The sequence below is a fragment of the Merops nubicus genome, unplaced genomic scaffold (assembly GCF_000691845.1).
Source record: "Merops nubicus isolate BGI_N331 unplaced genomic scaffold, ASM69184v1 scaffold1906, whole genome shotgun sequence".
Lineage (NCBI taxonomy): Eukaryota > Metazoa > Chordata > Aves > Coraciiformes > Meropidae > Merops > Merops nubicus.
In genome coordinates this window covers 43-21149 of record NW_008614152.1, presented here as the reverse complement: position 1 = coordinate 21149, position 21107 = coordinate 43, and the positions used below count along the sequence as shown (strand labels likewise).

At 43.0% G+C, this 21107-nt stretch overlaps 1 protein-coding gene across 3 annotated transcripts; it reads left to right on the top strand.

The window, feature by feature from the left end:
* The first annotated feature begins 200 nt into the window (after nt 1-200).
* On the top strand, nt 201-17112 carry LOC103774682 (alcohol dehydrogenase 1). 3 transcript variants are annotated; one of them, XM_008942102.1, is made up of 9 exons: nt 201-251; nt 9426-9527; nt 10346-10484; nt 12503-12590; nt 12699-12922; nt 13618-13874; nt 14377-14512; nt 15611-15749; nt 17079-17103. In XM_008942102.1, the coding sequence occupies exons 1-9, from the start codon at nt 201-203 to the stop codon at nt 17101-17103; spliced, it is 1161 nt and encodes a 386-aa protein (XP_008940350.1). The 3 variants fall into 3 exon arrangements, with proteins under 3 accessions (XP_008940350.1, XP_008940351.1, XP_008940352.1); XM_008942103.1 differs by lacking the exon at nt 201-251 and adding an exon at nt 6344-6457 and having other exon boundaries at nt 12699-12918; nt 13614-13874; nt 17079-17112; XM_008942104.1 differs by lacking the exon at nt 201-251 and adding an exon at nt 6440-6457.
* Nucleotides 17113-21107: the final 3995 nt, after the last annotated feature.

The following is a 21107-nucleotide window of genomic DNA, read 5'->3' as shown; positions in this document are numbered from 1 at the left end:
AGAACTGCCTCCCAAGGGACTCTGCCAACTAGTCCCATAAATAGGCCCAAGGCTGCTCTCTGCAAGTCCAAGGTGGCAGTTCTGCTGACCCCCTTCCTTACTTCCCTGAGAATCAAAAATGATCACTACACCCAAGACCACCTCTGCTCCCTGACTCCCTGCACACCCATATACACATTCATCTCTGACCTGAGAGTGGAATGACTGCTAAAGACCTCCAACAGAGCAGAAGGCTGGGCACCTCTGGGAAAGTGTAGGCAATACCACTGTCACAGAGGATACATCATGTGGAGTTGAGAAGTTGAGAGGTGTGGTGCAATTAGAAGATTGGTAGTGTTACACAGAATGTCAACACTAAAACAATGTGTGTAAAAACCCTTCTGAGTTCTCCCAGGAAGGCCTTCGAGGTAGAAGACACATCCTGTGTACTCTCTGTCAAAATACGTCCACAACAATGTGACTTGCTTTCCTGTAATGGGCTGGCAGTTCTACAAAGCCTCAGGAGGTAAGACCTTATGACTTGGACTTCCTGGAAAAACCTGTATCAGAATGAATTATTGATCTCCTAGACTATTCTTTGGCAGTTATCTTTCTACTTTCCTCCCTTTGTCTAAAGTTCCCATCCCTTTTTCCTTACTGGTCTCTTCTTGGATCCTTTCATGCTTCCTTACATCTCAAAACTCTCCTGATCTTTTCAGCTATATGCACATCAAGTCCATGAAAGACTTTTCTCAGGGAATGGAGCTGAGGCCAATCTGAAAACCATCTCCTTTGGCCAGAGCAAGTACCTGCAACTGGGAACACTGGGCTGCTGTCTGCAGCCTGTGCAGAGGTAGGTGACATGGTCTTTAGGAAGAAGGTGGCAAGAAAAAGGGCTGCACATGGTGCCAGCGAAGCACAAGCCGACTTGTGTAACCCTGTTGCAGAAGCTGCTTTATCTGCAATGTTCTGACAGACTGCTCAAAATGCTGAGCCCTGGATGTGCACAGCAGCCCTGGCCCACAGGGACGCTACAGAGCCGCCCCTTTACAAATTGCTCACACGGGCCCTCAGGCTCAGCTTTGCTCCAATACTCACCCAAAAATGCTTAACTGGTCTCTAGACCCCATCCTCTCCTCCTTTAGGGCAGTTTACTATAAGGAGAGCTTTTCTTTATGCTTAGCTACATATTGTAATCCTTCTAACACAATTAAAATATGACATGTAATTCCTTTATCAGCTTCTTGTCTCACTTTGTCCAACTGAACACGTGGAGCTAATATGTTCTCTCCAGTGATTTATTTACCTTAGCAAATCCCAGTGAAAATTAGTAGCAGAAGCAGAAGACAAAGAACATGCTGGAGCTGCTAATGGCTGGTGAGCTTGCAGAGAAAAGAAGTTGGAAGCAGTTGCATGCCTGGTCATACAAATCCAGGTCATGTTTACCTAGTCAGTGTAACTTGGGCAAAGGGCATGAAACATGGACCATTGCTCAGCAGATTGTAGCCATAGCTACAGTTTTGGACTACAGACGTTTGTAGTGGAAGGTGGAATTTCTTCACTGAGAAGAGTGGTGAGGCACTGGAATGGTCTGGCCAGGGAGGTGGTGGGGTCACCATCCCTGGAGGTGTTGTAGATGTAGCACTTGAGACTATGGTCTAGTGGTTGGGGAAATCTTGGGAGGAAGGTTGGAACTGATGATCCTAGAGGTCCTTTCCAACCATGGTGAGTCTATGATTCTTCTTTACTTGCACTTCACAGGCAGTACAGCCTGCTCCCCACTCCACACTCCTACCAGAGCTGAGCAGCTTTGCCTCGCTTCCCTGAATCAATGCACAAAGTCCAGTCCAGGTACAGAGTGCTAGTGGTTTCTGAAACAGCCTTCTTTTAACATAAAGAAAATGACGACTTCTGCACCGAACCTGACACAGTTTGACAGGAGAATATTAGAATCACAGCTCAAGGGACTTCTCTTCACAGAAAAAAGCTTTTAAGGGCAGTTATGCATAACAGTTTTTAGTGGCAACTGTACATTCTGCTCTACAAATGCATATTAGCTGTAGCTAGTACTTAAGCATTTCCTAAAATAGCTTTTTCTTGCATCTACATGGTTCATATTTATTTTTAAGCTTACCAAGGTACATACATGTTTCTTTTCAGAGTGATTTAGCTATTAAAATGTAAATAACTAAATATAATTTTAGCCTTCTGGAAGGTCTTTAAGTTGAAAATTCAGCGTTTCTTTCTACTGTGTGATAGCAATTTCTGAGTTACTTTTTTATGAGTGACTTCTTACTCTTCAGAACTTGATAAACACAGAAGATTCAGCTCTGGGCTCCAGAATTAATTCCTTGGTTTTGCTTTATTTGTGCATAAGGCTTTTGCCACAAAATGTCCATTGAGTTAATTTAGTATATGACCTTAGGCTCCATGTGGTAGGGTGGTAACACAGGACAGGAGAGGTGGTGTGTTGTACAGAGTTATTGGGCACCTAATCCAGCTCAGGTCAGATTGTTGCTGCACTTGCACTGCTTCTTGTAAGACTTGTCCTTCACTGGCTCAGGTGGTTCTTGCTATAGTAATTCCTACAACATGCAATGCAAATCATGAGTTACCAGAATTTAAGAGTATATCCATTGCAATCTACACCCCTGGTGCCTTTGGGCCAAGTTACAAGGTTCGACATTACAATGACCTCCTCCCCTTGCTCCTAGCCTGACTAGCATCAAGGTTTTCTTCTTATAGCAATTCCTGTAACATGCAACTCAACTCATGGGTTATTTTCACCCAGGATTAAATCCCCTTGAGGTACACATTTGACTCCCCCATCCTTCTGCATTACCCACCAAGTGCACCCAAGTCCTTAGGCAAAAAGAATCCCATGAAGAAATTTACCCTTTCCTGAGGAGGGAATAACCCAGACTGATTTTTCCCAACAAGTTCTTTATATCTAGTATGGGGATCTTCTCTTCTTCCACAGTGCACAGGAGTTTTGATTGGGCAGGGCCAACTTGACTGGCAGATTGTCTACTGTTAACTAGGCAAGTGGCTTCTGCTAAATGTGTATCCCAGTGCTTGCATGTCCCAGCACCCACTGCGCTCAGTGTAGTCCCTAAGAGTCCACTGTACCATTCAGTTTTCCCAGAGGCTGGTGCACAGCAGGGGATGGGATACACCCAGTCTGTGCCATTCTTGGCCCAGGTGTCTATGAGGTCCTTTTGGAAATGTGTCCCATCATATGATTCAATTCTTTCTGGGGTGCTGTGTCACCATGAAACTTGCTTTTCAAGGTCCAAGGTCGAGTTCTAGGTAGTGGCATGGGTCACAGGGTATGATTCCAACCATGTAGTAGTTGCTTCCACCATTGTAAACACATGCTGCTTGCCATGGTGGGTCCGTGGTAGTGTGAGGTAATCAGTCTGCCAGGCTTCCCCACACTGGTAGTTCAGCCATCATCCTCTATACCAAAAAAAAGCCACTTAGCTTCTTTGATTGTGGTGCGTTTGACACTCATGACAAATCTGTGCATTGACATCAATAGTCAAGTCCACCCCTCGATTACAAGCCCATTTGTATGTTGCATCCCCTCCCGGCTGGAAAGTTGCCTGGTGGAAAAGGACCTGGGGGTGCTGGTCAACAGCCAGATGAATATGAACCAGCAGTGTGCTCAGGTGGCCAAGAGCATCCTGCCTTGTATCAGAAATAGTGTGGCCAGCAGGACAAGGTGTTGGAAGCACAAAGCAGTGGGAAATTGCAAAGCTCAATATTGCTGATGAACGCCTGGTGACCAGGCCAGACGTGGAACTGGGGTGAAGATCCAGTGGTTTGCATTGTGATGGCACCAACGAGGAGTGTGAAGTGAGATGGAGGCTGTGCGGTCCCGTTCTTCTGCTTGTTGCAGCAGTTCTCTGCTTCTCGCAGAAGTTATGCCAAGACCAAGGAATGTTCAAAAATTCCAAATATTTTGTGCAGCTGCTGAAGGCTGACCACAAGGAATGATGGCTTGACCACAGTCCCACCCCCGCCCTTTGCGCAACAGCACATAACAAGTACATAACATCACATCATAGGGACAGACCAACGGGTTTGTCCTCTCAGAAGGAGGGCCTTCGAGAAGATTTCCATCTCAGCTATGCCAAGCTGTAGAGCTGGTCTGCAGCTTAGTGCATTTATTGCTTGCAATCTTACAGAATCTTGTGTATGCTGCATATGAGTAACCCGTGCTGTTCGTGCACCTGACAGCTTCTTTTGAATGCAGCCACACCTACAGTAGACAGGCTGTTCATGCATCTGATGTTGGGCCTACAGTCACAGCAATAATTGGCTAAGAGATGAGTCCAGCCACCCCCAGCTCCTCTAATCTCTGAGGACTGGCTAGAACACAAGGGGATTAACCTCTTACCAAATTTATCCATCTCTCCATGCAATAGTGATCCTGTACTTGGCACCGATGAGGCTGCACCTTGAATACTGTGTTCAGTTTTGGGCCCCTCACTACAAGAAGGACATTGAGGTGCTGGAGCGTGTCCAAGGAAGGGCAGTGAAGCTGATGAAGGGTTTATAGAACAAGTCTTATGAGGAATGGCTGAGGGACTTGGGGCTGTTTAGTCTGAAGAAAAGGAGAGACCTTATTGCTCTCTACAACTACCTGAAAGGAGGCTGTAACGAGGTGCGTGCCAGTCTCTTCTGCCAAGTTAACAAGTGATAGGACAAGAGAAAATGGCCTCAAGTTGCACCAAGGGAGATTTATACTAGATATTTTGAAAAACTTCTTCATAGAAAGGGTTATCAGGCACTGGAACAGGCTGCCCAGGGAAGTGGCGAAGTCACAATCCCTGGGAAGAAAATGCCATTTAAAAGATGTGTAGATGAGGTGCTTTGGGATATGGTTTAGTGGCAGACTTGGCCATGCTGGGTTAATGGTTGGGCCCAATGACCTTAAAGGTCTTTTCCAGTGTAAACGATTCTTTGATTCTATGAAAGGTCTTGGGAGGAATGGGGAGAGTAGCTTAGTTTTAAAAGAGCAGAGCAGAGAGTATGTATGAATATCCTGAGGTTTGCCATTCCCAAGACGGAGACAGGTTCACCATCTGTGAACTCTGTTAGCCTTTTTCTGTAGGAAGCCTCAGGCCAGACTCTCTTTTTTGGTCTGTGGGTCTTTGAAATTGTTTAGCAGGAGCTCTTGGCCCCTGTTTTCCAGCCCTGACAAAACACAGCTTGCATCCCCAGCAGGCTGGAGTTGCATCTCTGATGCCATAAGAACTTTCTTCTGTCCCTGAAGGATGTGCCTGAGGTTACACACACCTACTGCATTTCTCTCTGCTTCCTCTTCCCATACCCCTTCTTAAATTAATTGCAGCCATACAAGTAAACCTGAGGCAGTGCTCTTCTCAGGAATACGAGTCAGGTTACGTGCAGTGTTTTATCTCTTTTTTGCTTGTTTCTGAAGGCAAAAATCCTGATTTCATAATGCTGGGCATAATTTGAAAATAAATGAGGCTTGAAATGCACATCAAAAGCATGCAGTGCTGACCTCCACCCAACCCCTTGCACCAGGATGTTGTGCCAGGGAAGGTAGGTGTGCCCGGAGGGGTGTGTAAGCAGCCCTGAGGGCTGCGCCTGTAGGTGTTCCTGGACCCAGAGGTTAGGCAATCACTCCCTAATCGAGCAGGTTGCTGCATGTGGTAAGGAGCACACAGTCTCTTGCAGCCCTTCTTGCTGACTTACTGATTTTTCTTTTCCCATCAGCACATGGTACTTGGTCACTTTGCACATGATATTTGGTCACTGTTCACTGAAAGCCATTCCTACAGATTAATCAGTAGCCAAACTGTAAAAATAAGGGATCAGGAGCAGGTATGGCTGCAACAAGTCAATGCACGGTTCTTAAGCAGCTTGCACAGTGGCATCTTTTAATAGATCAGCTGGGTTCTTAGGAGTGTCACCAAAGCCATTCAGCAAAGCCTTCATGTTCTCACTGTGTCCCTGCTGCTGTAAATTCAAAAGCCACTCTCCCTTTTTCTCTTTGCACCAACAATGCCACTGAGAGCAGTGGGCTTGGAGGGCAGCCTCCCAGGGAGGTGGAGAGAGGGGACAGCTTCCAGCCAGGGTGTTTACTTTCTTCCCATGATGATGAGGGCAACCATAGCTGAGATGCAAAAAGGGAAGGGAAGAGCATGAAAAAGGAATCGATAAGACAAAAGCACTGTAAAGAGTTAGTTTTCAGCAGACGAGTTGTTTATTTTCCTCTTAGTGCTTTGGCTGATTAAGGGGTGGGGCTCTGATGTGGGAGGCTGGGCTAAAAGATAGAGCAGTGCACTTGCAGCAGCTCTTCACAGGAACGGTTTCCAGTGTATGGGACAGGACTTGTGCTGACAGGACCTGCGTGCTTTGCAGCTGCCTGAATTCTTGTCACAAGAAATCAGGGGTGGCAGGATTCGAAACAGAGACACCGTTCAGCATGAGCACTGCAGGCAAAGTAAGCAAAAGTTTTTATTAGAAAATTTTCTTTGCTGCAGCTGAGTAATGCATTTATAAATGTGGTTTATTTGCAGAGACACTGTAAGTCCTGGTGGTACAGGTGAGAGTTTAGGAGGAAGATGGTACAGGAGACCTGCCTTCACTTGCAGGCCACTGTAGTCTCCTAGGAAATGGTTGTTATGTTCTTCAGGGCAATAATTTATTTCAGGTAAATTCACCAAGTCCAGTCCTCCAACCAGCCTTGGACTTAGCACAGTCATGAAGTGATGTGATGTAACTAAACTGCCTTATTTTCACTGTGTTCATCTCGGAGTTATGGTGAAGTTTATGTGACCAAGCAGCATAATCCTTATGCTCTGTAAAAGGTGTGTTTCTACACCTAAGCTCTCCCTGCTGCATCAACTTATAAGGCTGGTAAAACACACAAGCAGAAAAAAACCCAAACCTATGACTCCAGCTAACACTTGACTTAATAGATGAAATGGGTGATAGTGTGTTTTTGGTGGGTCTGTGGGATCCTGTTACAGTTGGTGAAGGTCACAGGGACTCAACCATCAGAACAATACATAGTTGACCAACGTGTAATTGTAGGAAAGATTATTTGTTCTCAGTAATTCTCAGTTCTTGGCTACCTTTGTTCTTACAAACAGATGTGCTTCGCAAGTGCAAGTTGCGTAATCTTTATTGTGCTGCGTGGGATACAGTGTAAATATATAATCTTTTTTTTAAAGTTAGTTTCCTAGGAAGTGTGGCCCTTTAAGATGTGATTTTTGGCCTCACTTCTGAGTATTTTACTAATCACCCTTGCATTTGACATTTATCTTGGGTTAGGGATGGGCTGGCCACTAGGCAAATTTCTGTCACTAGACACTTTCTGTTAACCCCTCTCCCTTCCCAAGGGGGAAGAGAAAGGGAATAAATGAGAGACACCGAAGGACGGGAAACTAAAACAGCTTTAATGAAACAAAACAAAGAAAACGATACTATGTACAAAACCAATATCAAACACAGCCCCCTCCCCGCCCGATGCTGATTACTCACCATCACCACAGATGCTGGGGTCAGGCACTGGGGAAGTCACAGGCTGGACACAGCAGCAGATGGGAACTGGATTCAGGAATGCACAAACTGGGATCAAACACAGAACTGACCGAGTCCTCCTCGGATGCTGGCCACTGAAGAAGAGAGTGTGACCCTTACGATCCCTCAGCTTTATGCTGAACATGATGTATATGGGATGGAATACCTTGCTGGTCAGTTTAGGGTCACCTGTCCTGTCTGCTCCTCCCTGCAAGGATGAACTTTTACTTCATGGTACCCCTGGTATGGTACCCCAGATTTAGCAGTGACCTTGATCTCCTCAGGAGCAAGTATAAGCAAGATCCCCTCTGCATACCTATCCTTGGTAGTAACTATAAACATCAAGCATTATTACTTCCAGAAGAAGACACTGTCTGCAAAAATCTGCTCTCAACTTCAGAAAGTGTAGCTTCTTAGAAGAGACTTGGCTGAAAAGTAAAATCACTGAACAGAATTAGTTCTAACTCAAACCAGAACAATGTGAAATGCTGAATTCAGTGCAAAGCTCTCTTGAGTCTTTTCAAAGGATTGCTCATTGCCACTTTGGGTCTGGCTGATGAAAATGTGCTACTTTGGGTCACGTATTTAGTATTTCCTAGTAATTATTATCTTTGCTATCAGTTGACGATTTGTTGATAATTAGACATTACTTCTACTTCAAGAGCTTTGGTACTAAAAAGTTGCTTTATCTTTTTTCCCCTGAGAATTTGCAGCACACTGGTGTTGAACTGTTCCAGTCCCAGGGTCCCAGTCACACAGGATACTTACCCATGTGCTAAACCTCCTGCAGCATGGACCCAACACATCTCTGTTTCCCTCTCAAGAAAACGCCACCCGAACGCTTGCTTTCAGTAGGACTTAACAGAGGGACTGAGGGCTTCGTAGTGTCACCCATAAGGTGACACCCATATATTCCAGGGCCTGCAGTTGTTTAAAGCTCTGGGATGGGCAGAGACCACCAAGGAAGAACAGGGCAGAGAGGCCCAATACCTTTGGATACACTAGGACTGAGCTTGTGAGGTGGGAACTGGGGCTGCTCTCTGTCTGAGAACCTGGGAGAGGAGTGGGCAATGCTCCTCTCTCTTCTGAGGACATTCTTTTCTCAGTAGCAGATGATCAGAGGTGCCTAGAGGCCTGTCAGCACCTGGACAAAGCCTAAGGAGCTCATGGACAAATTAGGCTAACAGAAAAAAAAATATATATTGTCTTGGGTATTGGGAATAACCCCACCAAAGTTAAATATCCATTTTGAGAAGGAAGGTACAGTAATACAGATAATTTTGTACTAGAGGGACTGTTGCTTTTTCAAGATTATCTCTCCATAGTGCTACATTGTTTCACATAGGTGTCCTCTCACCCATCACCTCGTGGCTGAACTTGGGCTGTAATAAAATATTACTAAATCTGTATTAGGCTCTGAATTCCATTTTTAGCAATTTTGTCAGTTCCCAACACAGGCAGTTCTAGGCAATACAGACTTTATTACAACCTGATACAGGGCTCTATTTAATGTGCCATCTCCAAGAAGTCAGAAATACACACTGGTAGCCCAACATGGCAAAATTAATCCTCCGAGGAAGTGATAAACAGAGAAGAGCAATGAGGATGGATAAGGCATCCAGTTATCCTGGGAGACTGTTACACGTTGCTGAAATCTTCCTGTTGCAGAAATATGAACAAAGTCAGACCCTATCTTGGTGGGGGGAAATATGGGCTTACATTGTGCTTTGTTGTTGGCTTTTTTGTTGTGTTTTGGGGTTGGTTTTCTTTTCCTATACTTTTCTCTCTCCTCCACATATGAGCAGGAGTTTCACATGTAGAAATGTAAGAATGTGTCTGTGTGATAACTACAAATGTAAGTGCCATCCCTTTTTCTTTGTCTGCAGGTTATTAAATGCAAAGCAGCAGTGATGTGGGAAGCCAATAAACCATTTTCTATTGAGGAAGTGGAAGTTGCCCCACCAAAAGCAAATGAAGTTCGCATAAAGGTACTAAAAATACAATTTAAAACAATTATTATGACATGCATTCTATCTTGCTATTAGTCATATTATTTCTATAGATTCTTAGGATCCAGTCAGAAAACATGAACTAGGTGAGCAGTTACTATTCAGTGACCTCCCTATGGAACATGCTTCAAGTCCGGAATTTGATCATGAGGTTCTTTTAAAAAAAAAAGGTTTCTAGGATTTGTTTTTCGTTTACTAAGACACTTGTGCTTCTAACAGGCTGAAAAAAACAACAGTGCAAGGCAAAAAATTGAATCTCCTACAGCATGAAGCAAGAAATTATCTTTTACTTTGTTTGAATCTGTGCTAGGAAATAGCTCAGTAGGGTTGGGATCTTCCTTATTTAACTGGGTATTGAGCATCTGTTACATTTCAGGGACTTTTTCAGTGGAATTCAGCAGCTGTTTTCATTTTAGAGCAGTTTCAAGTGTTATACAAGTGAGGAGAACTCTTTCATGGGGTTGACAACTCCATTTGTCAGAATAAAAGTTGCAAAGATATATCTGAATGTTTCAAAAGAAATACTGCTGTGCTACCTGCAAAAAAAAAAAGGCAAAATGTGATTTAAAATACTATGTATAACTTAAATTTTTGTATATAATTGTAATTATATATAACATTACATCATAATTAGATTAAAGGCTAATAGAGACCATGAAAATCATGAATCACAGAACCAAAAGTGGTTTACCTCTAGATTTATGGCATGTGTAGGTGATTTTGGTGGGAAGCAAGTGCCTCCTTGTGAATATATGAAGTATTCATGCTGAAGTTTTCTTCCCTTTCCTCTAAATCAGATTGTGGCCACAGGCATCTGCCGCTCTGATGACCATGTGGTAATGGGTGCACTGGTGATGCCTTTTCCAATAATTCTGGGGCATGAAGCAGCTGGTGTTGTGGAGAGTGTTGGGCAGGGAGTAACTTCAGTCAAGCCAGGTATGAAACAGCAGTGAACACAAACCCTGTGCTGAGTTTCCAGATTCCTCTTTAAGTCAAAGATGCTTGCATGCATGTGTACTTGTATTGCAGAGGAAAATGTTCCAACTTTGGTTTTTTTCAAGGATACCTTAGAAGATATTACATGCTATTTATAGCTTTCTGTGTTCCCAATATTGATTTATTTTCAGATGTTCTATTCAATTTCTGTTGGTTTTGGCAGCTTGCTTTCCACCTACATAGTGCTTTTCCTTTCATGGGATTAAAGATTCTTCACCGTTGGTCATAGGAGATCAGGTATTGGCTGCAGGTTCTAGTTTACACAGCTAATCTCTCTCAAGAATAAGGCAAAGTAAAGCACTAGACAATATGTCATAGCACCTTCTTTTAGTTCTCCTAACAGCTAAATAATCCATTTACTTCGGTAGACCAGAACTTAGGTCTGTGTTCAGTTGCTTCACTTTAAAAGCACTGGGGCAGGACTGGGGTGCCAGCCATCCTGCAGGGTTTGCTGGTGTGCTGCAGCAGAGCAGGTGAGTCACCCCCACTCTCTGAGGGCTGCATCACTCTGAGGACACTCACCTGGGCCAGCCGCTGCTCTTGCTACACTCTCTTGGAACCACAGTGGGTAGATACAGAAGTCAATGAAAGATGCTGATTTTCCTCCAGCTGCTGCAAGATGAGGCAGGATGTCTATACACTGCTATGGGACCTAACAAATTCTAACAAGAGCTAAATTTTTAAGATAAATTATACAGTGAACAAAAGCTGCATAGAAACACCCAATTTTATCCAGGCAGTTTCTTACAGTACCAAAGTAGTTCACTTTTAACACTGACGTACTTCCAGCATCTTTGTCCAAAGCAGGTTTCTATGTATGATAGGAAAAAGTTTTATTAAAGATTTCTGCTTTAACTCCAAATAAATATCTTGCAAATTTTAGTGACAGCTCTAATGGCTTTTTCTTTGATGTCTGGGTTCATAAGTCACTCTGTTGTCCAATCCTAGCTGCCGTGTGTTTCCAAGTGAGCTGAAACAGCCGGGCTGAGCACACACACACAATATCACCTTTCTCAGTTGTTGCTTAATTTACACCTTCACGTTCTAAAAAAAGGCCTCAAGATGTGCAAAGTTTCTTTAGCAGAATGATTTAGAAGAACCCATGTCACAGTTCTAAGTTAACTGAGAGTTGGAGTAGTGGGGACAGTTCATGTTCTGTAACCATTTTCCATTTTTTAGTGGAAAGCAAAGATTTCCCTTGACTTTCAACATTAGCTACATTTTAGATCTGCCAAATCACAAATTGATGTGTATTAGGCATTACCTGGCTAGAGATTATTACTGATTTACTATAAATCTTGCTGTGGAAAATGCATAGCAGTAAAAAAAAAACGCACTGGGAAGCTATGTGCTACTTTGTTGCTCATGTGATTAGAGATGTGCTAGAGAATTAGAGATGTCATCTTAGCTTGTGTGTGTCATGGCCTTCTAAGGAATATTTTACATATTTTTACTTCAATGCAACAGCAGTAGGACTGCAAATAGGAAAGAGACTCAAGAGGGCTGGCAAATCGATGCTTCATTTCCCATTCTTTGTATGCACAATTTATAACCCTGTTATCTCGGTAGCCTAATCTGCTGTCCTAGTGGATGTCAATTTTTATCTCAGTTTCTCTGTCTATTTTCCTTTTAAGTAGAAGATGCAATAAACTGATGAACGAGTCCTTTCAGGAATGTCAGTAGCTAACATGGCTTTATGACATAGCTCAGACTCAGTTCTGTGAAAGAAATCAGGAATTTGGCATATTGAAATCAATAGTCATAACTTTGCCCTAATTGTGTCCTTTATAATAGAGAGAGTTGGTTTATCTTCTAAGGGCAGGAGAAGAAAACAAGACCAACACTGCACTCCTAGTGAATATTTGCCTAGGGATTAAATAAATCTGCATCATGTTTCTACCTGCATGGTTCTTGTTTGCCTTTTTTAACCCTCTACACCATTACTATTTTATTTCTAGGAGACAAGGTTATTCCACTCTTTGTTCCACAGTGTGGGGAGTGCAGCAGCTGCTTAAGCACCAAGGGTAATCTCTGCATTAAAAATGAGTGAGTTTTCCTGGGTTATCTATAATTCATATTTGATTTTTATTTATACAAAACTGATCACACACAACATATTTCACTTGCCATTATTTCTGGTCATCTTTCAAACAGCCTTGCTTCAGCTGTTGGACTAATGCCTGATGGCACCAGTAGATTCACCTGTAAAGGAAAAGTAATTCATCATTTTGCTGCTACAAGTACCTTCACTGAATACACAGTAGTGCATGAATCTGCTGTAGCCAAAATTGATTCTGCTGCTCCTCTGGAAAAAGTCTGTCTAATTGGCTGTGGATTTTCAACTGGTTATGGGGCTGCTGTGCAGACTGCCAAGGTAAGTGCTGCGGTGGCTGTTTCTGGTATCGTACGGGGCCTGTTCAGGATTGTGTGGCCTGCGAGTGTGTCGCTAGCACAGCAGCCAGGAGGTACAGCCTCTGTTGAGATGAGGGTGGAAAGAAGATAGTAGTTCTTCACCTACTTCAGTTTCTCTGTCTCTAAGGCACACAGAAGTCTTCAGTTCAAAATCCAGTAGAAATACTTATTACCATCTATTAAGTTCTTTCTCATAGCTGTATCATCTCTAGAAAAATATTACAACAAAACTGGTTTTTTTTTTATTGCAGCTTGAGTCTAGAATACATGGAAGCCTATATATGCAACACTCACGATTTGTAGCAATATATGAATGTGATTTTTGCAAAGCTGTCACTGTCTCCAGTGGAGTGATAGTGCAGAACTTAACACCGCTGGAACAGGAAACATCATACAAAAAATGTGTCTCTAAATATGAAGCTGAGACATGTAATGAAAACCTGGTCTCAGAAATGTATTTCAGGGACAATTTATCGTAATCACATGTAGATTTATAACAATATAGCTGGCCACAGCACTAGTAGGTATATGCAAACTCCTTCTCAGCAGGTAATCTCTAAATTACAAGAAGTGGTTTAAGTGAAAACACTGATAATAAGAAAATACATTGTTCTTTACCTAGATCATAACAGTATGCTGTTTCTTTGGCTATTCTAGGTAGAACCAGGCTCCACCTGTGCCATCTTTGGCCTTGGAGGAGTCGGCCTCTCTGTTGTCATGGGCTGCAAAGCAGCTGGAGCTTCCCGCATCATTGGCATTGATATCAATAGCGACAAGTTTGCCAAGGCCAAGGAGCTGGGAGCCACCGACTGTGTCAACCCCAAAGACTTCAAGAAGCCTATTCACGAGGTGTTGATAGAAATGACTGGCCAGGGTGTGGACTACTCCTTTGAGGTCATCGGCCGTACCGAAACCATGGTATTCACCTGAAAGATGTGGTCAGATGAGGCATTAGCTTGTTAGCTCTCTCTTTGCTAACCTGCTAAGCACCAAGGGTGAGGAGCTGAGAGCCACTCAAAAACGCTGAGCTAACTTTAAACCTGTTAAGTCCAGCTATCTGCCAGTGAGATGCAGGGACTGAAGCATGCTCAAAAATTTAGAAAAGGCAAGTTCAATGTAATTGAAGGCTATGTGACAGCCACCTAAACAGGGTGGCTAGGTGTCACATAGCCCACTGCCTGCTTTCCAACAGTGGCATATCACTAAAGACAAAAATGGGAAGGAGAAAAAAGCTAGGACATAACTAACCCATGACAACAGGTACAATGCTGTGAGCAGATACAACGGAAATTTTTTGATGTGCTTTCAGTTACAAAAATTGAATCGCATGCTGAGCCCTGAGAGGAGAAGGAATTCAAACTTCTGTGGCCCGACAGCAAGTGATGCCTGGTACTGAGGTGTCCCTCTGTTTCCAATGCAGGCTGCAGCCCTGGCCTGTTGCCAGTACAACTACGGAGTCAGTGTGATTGTAGGAGTGCCTCCCGCAACACAAGAGATCACTTTTGACCCCATGCTCCTCTTCACCGGTCGCACCTGGAAAGGGTCCGTCTTTGGAGGTAAACACTTCGAAAAATGCAGTTTAACTGGCTTGGGAAAATTAGAACGGATCTTGAATTAAATAGGATGTATTTAAATTCATTGCTTAAGTTATCCTATTGGAAGTAACATTGATAGCTATTTTGCTGGCAAAGAAACACAAAGGGAATTAACTCTGGGAATTGTTAGTTAATTGTGAGAGAAAAGAGCGAAAAACAGAGAAGGAGGGAGGAAGGAGGGGGAGAGAACAGGCAGAGAAAGAGAAAGGAAGAGATAAAAAGACAAAAAATAGACAAAAAGATGGGGAAAAGAGAATAAAATGAGATGAAAAAATGAGAAAAAAAGGAGAGAGAAAAAGAAAATAAGGAGAGGAAGAGATGGAGAGTCAGGACCCTAAAGGACATTCGAGGTCAGACCCATCTGATTCCAGACAGGCCAGACCCCAGCTCAGCCCCTTGCCAGCTGCTGTCAGCTCCTTCCAGGTCTTTCTCTACTCTGAGCTCTCCCAGCAGAGTCCTACATGCAGCAAGCCCTCACTCACTCAACACAAAACCGAAGGCTACAGAAAACTCATTTCCAGGAACAGGTTTTCTCACTCACAAACAGTTCCTCTGATGTCTAACAGACACCTGAAAAAAATAGCAGAGACAAATCAAGTTCTTTTGGAAGGCCATCCTACTATTTAAGACAGCTTTATTTAGTACTGCTTGTATGCAAAAAGAGACACCTGGTCAGAAATTTTGACTAGGCAATCAAGTTTTCAGTTATGAACATGGATGTCAGCACTCCAGATTTTCTATGATGTGTGATTTAGTGGATGATATATCAACAGACAAGTTGAAACAATATTCAATGAGGGGGAAAGTTTGGATTCTGTAAAGATTCGAATTTTTGTTGTTCTACTAGTTAAGCACTCCCCGGGTTTGTCATATGTAGATTAGCTGTGCTTCACCCCATGTCTCCTGCTAGCACTCTGTGTTACATAAAGACGTGCTGCAGCATTTCATCATGCTCTTCTGCTACAGAAAGTGTACCTAAAAATTTAACCTGCTATGGGTTTAAACTATTTTCATAAGCATTTAATGTTTCATTATCCATTGTCTGTGGGTTTTTTTCAGGCTGGAAGAGTAAAGAATCAGTTCCTAAACTGGTTGCTGACTACATGAAGAAAAAATTTGTTCTGGATCCATTAATCACCCACACACTTCCTTTCACTAAAATCAACGAGGGGTTTGATCTTCTAAGGACAGGGAAGAGGTAAATATTGTTCAACTGTGAAAAGGTTTTATATAAATAACCTAAAGGAGCTGTATGGTAACACAGGGTATGACCTCATGGCAGAGCATGGGGAAGGCAACCCACTGTGCCCCTCAATATCACCCAGCTCACCAGTGAGGAAGTCTGTCCATGACCACTAGTAAAGAGCACACAACCAGGGAGTCTGGGAATGCCAGGCTGTGGAGTGGCAGGGGTCAGCCACATCACACTGAAAGAACCCTTCTAGGATGAGGAGCAGGAATACAGAAATGGCCTCTGTCTACTGGAAGAGCAACTCATCATTCCTCTTGTGAGTTAGGGAACAGAGTCCCAGTGCACTTAGTCCTTAAGTCACTGGGTATTTTATTTTGACCTTATAAGCTTTTCAAAAAGGAAAGTAACTGGAGTACATACACGCTGCGAACTCAGAATGTAGCTCTCATGCATTCCTCAAATATTACGAGAGTTCAGCTCAAACTCTGTTTTCATATGATGTTGAAATCAGAAATACTGTTTGCCAAAGACATTTGACAAGATTCACCATGGGAATTACTGAAAATTCTCCTTGGCAGAAGTGGTAAATGCATTTGCATAGGTTAGTATGTGTGGGGAGTACCCTTTTTGAAAGTTCTAGCTGTTTCTAATATTCACAGGCTGGAGAATTACATTCATGTTTTCTTTTCATAGTCATTTGCTAGCAGTTATTTTAGATGTTACTTACTTTAAAAATAAAAAGGAACAGAAGAATTTACCCTCTGAGGTTTGCTCTCAGGTTCTAACTACACAGCGTGCACGTCATTTTTTGACTGTCCTTATTTTAAATGTGCTGTAAATGTGAGTTTTAGATGTTAGTGTAACGAACAGGGAAAGGGGTGAGGACACCAATGCCGTCAGCTTTGCTAAATGAATGACAGTCAACTTGAAGACAGAGGTGTGTTACAGCTGCCCCTTTTTAACAAGTGAAACACTGCAGTGTTTCTGCCCAGAAGGAGCTGTCCCATTCAGAGCTTACCCTTAGAGTCATTTGTAACTGGAAGGATGTGTCTAAGCCCCCCTGGCTCCCCAGCCTGTACTTGTCAATGGCTAGGAGCCCTGGGCTTTGTGAGCAAAGGCTTTGCAACCTTGGATGAATTTTGTTCTCTCTGTCTACAGCAAGGCTTCCACATCTGCTCTGTCATTTTGCTGGAACTTGGGTGCAGTGGGGACAAGGGGGGTGGGGAGGGAGTACCCTGGTTGACACCGATAGATTTTCAGAGCCAACAGCGATGTTTTGCTGCTGTGTGCCCAGAGGCTTTTCTACTGTCACTAACTTGTCATTTTATATTGCAGTATTCGCAGTGTCCTGGTGTTTTAGGATTCCCAATTTTTAAGAAACAGATGGTTCAGCACCAGTACAAACTTCAGTATCCTCCAGTACGAAATACAAACCAAGACAGTGCTGAAAGGTCTACACCACCACCATGCTTGAATAGAAGGATCAAGCTCAAACCCCAGACTTCAAGAAACAGCATTTATAAATTAAATCGAAGAATGGTTTGGTTTGGTTTGGAAGGGACCTTTAAAGGTCTTCTAGTCCAAAACACCTGCAATGAGCAGAGACATCTTCAACTAGATCATGTTGCCCAGAGCCCCATCCAACCTGACTTTAAAGGTTTCCAGAGACAGGGCATCTACCACCTCTCTGCATAACCTGGTTCAGCTATTCACCATCCTCATTGTATAAATTTCTTCCTTAGATCTAGTCTAAATGTATTCTTTATTAGTTTAAGGCCATTACCCCTTTTGCTGTCACAACAGGCATGACTAAAAAGACAGCCCCCATCTTTCTTATAGGCCCCTTTAAGCATTGTAAGGCCACAGTAAGGTCTCCCTGAACTCTCTCAGCCCTTTCCCAAGGGAGGTGCTCCAGCCCTCTAGTCATTTTTGTGGCCCTCCTCTGGACCTGCTCCAATGATCTTTTTCTGCCTGCCTTTTTCTTCTGATTCCTGCTTTAAATCCTCTGTATTGTGCTGCAATTTTGTTTTAATAGCCAGCTATGAATTAAAGGGCTAAAGCTGCTGTCACAGGTTCTACAAAAGGTTAGGACTTTTTAAATTTGCTTTTAATATGCAATCTTTTAATAAGAAAATAAAGGAAACTGTTTCTGTGGGCCTTCATTAACACCAAAAGGTTAACAAATTTGTGCATGCAGCTCACCACAGTAAAATCTGAACTATATGTCCACCTGAATGATTTTAGCATGCCATTACCTGATTGGCAAGGAAAGTACTGCAGAGATTAAAATTTATGGTGGCCGTGTGTTTCAACTATAATTTCAGTAAATTTAAGTAAATCATAGACTTAGGTACTGCAAAATGTTACACTGGATCCCACTGAAGAGTTTATCAGATTAACACTTCCAAGCATTTCATATAAAACCACTGTGGTTTTGTTCTGTGTTGTGGTTTGGACTCTTTACTTTTCTTGGGTATGTTTTAACATTTTTATCAGCACGGTTTTAGATCTTTGGCCAATTTATAACAAGTGCATCTGATGCTTGGGAAACAATGTCTAGAAATATGAATGTGAATCAAGTATTGTTCTTTGTTTCCATTAAAGAAAGGGGAGGTTTCTTAACCTTTAAGGGTGACTACAGAGTAAATGGGAAGAAACAGGTGACCGATAACTGGAAGAACTCAAACACAAAGCATCTTACTGCTTTCTGCATTTGTAATATGGAAGCAGGACCAGAGGCTACTTCTACCTTGGCAAACTCAACTTGGCAACAGTCAACATTGACTTACCTTGTGAAAGTACTCGTGCTGAGGATGACTGACTGCTTTGTGTCAGCAGAAAGCAGTCCTTGAGCAGCCCAAGCTTGGTTAATGATTTGAGGGTAAGTTTACCATGAGATTACACTTTAAGAGAAGATCTTTAAACATGTGTGTAATAAACTCAGTTTACGCAGCAAGTAAGACTCAGACTTCAGTCACTTGTTTCTGTGGGGTTACCTGTGCAGCTAGGTCTGAAGATTTTTTTCTGGACCGTAAAATATTTATTTTCAGGTGCAGTTCAGCTGAAGAGTTCTGACCTCTTTCAATACAGGTTGTGTGTGAATGGGATCACTATTCAAAACTGAAGGAGAGGGAGTTTAATTCCACTTAACTGATCTCAACTGTAGTAACAGATTCAGCAGAAATAAGAGCATAATATCTCACTTCTCAGAGTATTCTCACAAAATGTTTTCTGTGGAGGCTACACTAATTTGTTGCATGTTTTAACTCATTATTTAGAAGCCAAAGAAAGCCTGTTTAAACCTAGTTTGTGAGGACAGAAAGGAGAGGTGAAGTAAGCTCTATATGCCAGATACATGTTTTTCCCAAGGCATTCCCTATTGCGTGAAGGGTAAAGAATGTAACAGCAGTCCTCAGAGTAGAAGAAAAAAACAGAGCTAGGCAACAAAGTACAATGAAGCTCCATCCTCTGTTTTCTTCAGGATCATGCAAAGCCCGTTTCTGTTGTTGTAATCTGCCAAGCACAGTAACTACTTGCTGTTATTATCTTTATTAGGATAGCTGCTGGGGACCAAAACAATAAACCCATGAAATCATTCTTAGTAGGGACATTTTATAAGGCAATAATACAGTTCTGCTTTCACATGGAGGAATGAAGAACTGGCTTCTGACTGGGGAATGACAAATTGTTCATTCTGTCCTAGAGTATGATCCCCCTGAAGATCCTCATCCACACTCAGCTAAAGATTAATGTTTGTGTGATTCTGCAGGTCTAGACAGCATGTTTCTGACAGACCTTCCCAATGGCTCTCTGACTCTGAGGTACTCCAGGGGGGGTCAGGTCCACATCCAGCAGCTCTCTGTGAGCCTCTGTTTAGGAGCTTTCCTGCAAACGAGCAGGGTCCACACCCTGCATCACAGCACAATCTGTCCTTTAGTATATGATGACACTAAAAAAAAAATCCACAAAAGTAATGTAAAATCCAGTAACTACACAAGAGACAAACATTTTGTCTGAAAAAGCACAAACAGTGTCTCCTCCGACCATAAACTATGTCAGTGTTTATTGAATATGACTTGGCCTTGTGCACAGATGAGCACTCCTGTGTTTCAGCTCCCCTACAACATCTCAGCCACCCAGCAAAGTCTCCCTGGAGCCTTCTCGTCTCCAGGCTGAACAATCCCAACTCTCTCAGCCTTTCTTTAGAGGGGAGGTGCTCCAGCCCTCTGAATATTTTTGTGGCCCTTTTCTGGACCTTGTGTAGCTCCAGCAGGCAGATGCTGTCCAGCTCTGTTTTTACATGCTTGTAAGATGACCCTTGTTGACTGGGCATCACAGGCCAGTGGTCATTACCACACAGCAATTACCTCTCTATTGCTTCCAGGTTATCTGACGGATCAGCATGGATCCCTGTAATGAAAACCACTGTGCTACACAGATAATAGGGAGGTGACAGGCCAATGTTTTCTTCAAGGCCTGTCACATCTTTGGGAGCTCACAAGTAAAGCAAATTTTTCTCTTGCAAGATACAAAATCTATCATGATTTATGGTATGATTTTTTATTTTTTTTTTCTTTTGAATGCAGAAGGCAGACCAGACCGAATATTGAAACCTTTAAAAACTTTTTTTCTGAAAATCTGCATTCCTGGAAATCACACATCACTAGGGCTCACAGTCGGATGCAGGCTACCAAAGATGAGCAAAGAAACCTATGAAAAAATAGAAGCTTCCTGGAAAAAAACTGCTAAACGTCCGCAAGCACCTGAAATACAGACCAAAATGATTCAAATGCGGATCAAAATGATCCAAAAGTACATGGTCATTCTAGAGCCAGGTGCACATGTCCATGAGAGGAGCAAGGCAGCACCTGGCCATCATCATGCAGAGGTTGGGCTTGATCACCAAGGCTAAAGAACAGGCTGCCCAGCAGCACTTCCACACAACTGGAACCCCTGTCACACCACAGGACCACCATGTGCCCAGCAAGAGCTCAGCCAGTTGCTGGGGCAAGATAGTGTGGCTGGTCTGCGATGGTGAAGCTAGAGATGGTCACAGGGGACTTGAAAGCTTGGGCTTTGGAATGACAACTGCAAGTGCTGCTGTTGACCTTTCCCCTGGCTGCATGAGACACAGCTGGGACATGGACAAACCAAGTACCAACATAAACCTCTCCAGGCAGTCCCCTGCACATACACCAATGGGGGCTATGTTAAAAGAATTCCCTGGCACATTTTCCTCTTATTAGTCCGGTGAAAAGAGCTGCAACACCACAGAGAGTTAAGCTTCACTCCCAAAGGCCATGACTGTTTGTTCACCATATCATGTTGTCACTGCCTTCCCTTCTACCTTTTAATTTGTAACCC

What these genes read in the sequence shown, in the direction of transcription:
- LOC103774682 (XM_008942102.1), top strand. Translation starts at nt 201, where the DNA reads ATGACTGCTAAAGACCTCCAACAGAGCAGAAGGCTGGGCACCTCTGGG. An exon ending in AGTAACTTCAGTCAAGCCAG is followed by an intron (nt 10,485 to 12,502) that starts GTATGAAACAGC and finishes TTTTATTTCTAG; the next exon opens with GAGACAAGGTTATTCCACTC. An exon ending in GAAAGGGTCCGTCTTTGGAG is followed by an intron (nt 14,513 to 15,610) that starts GTAAACACTTCG and finishes GGTTTTTTTCAG; the next exon opens with GCTGGAAGAGTAAAGAATCA.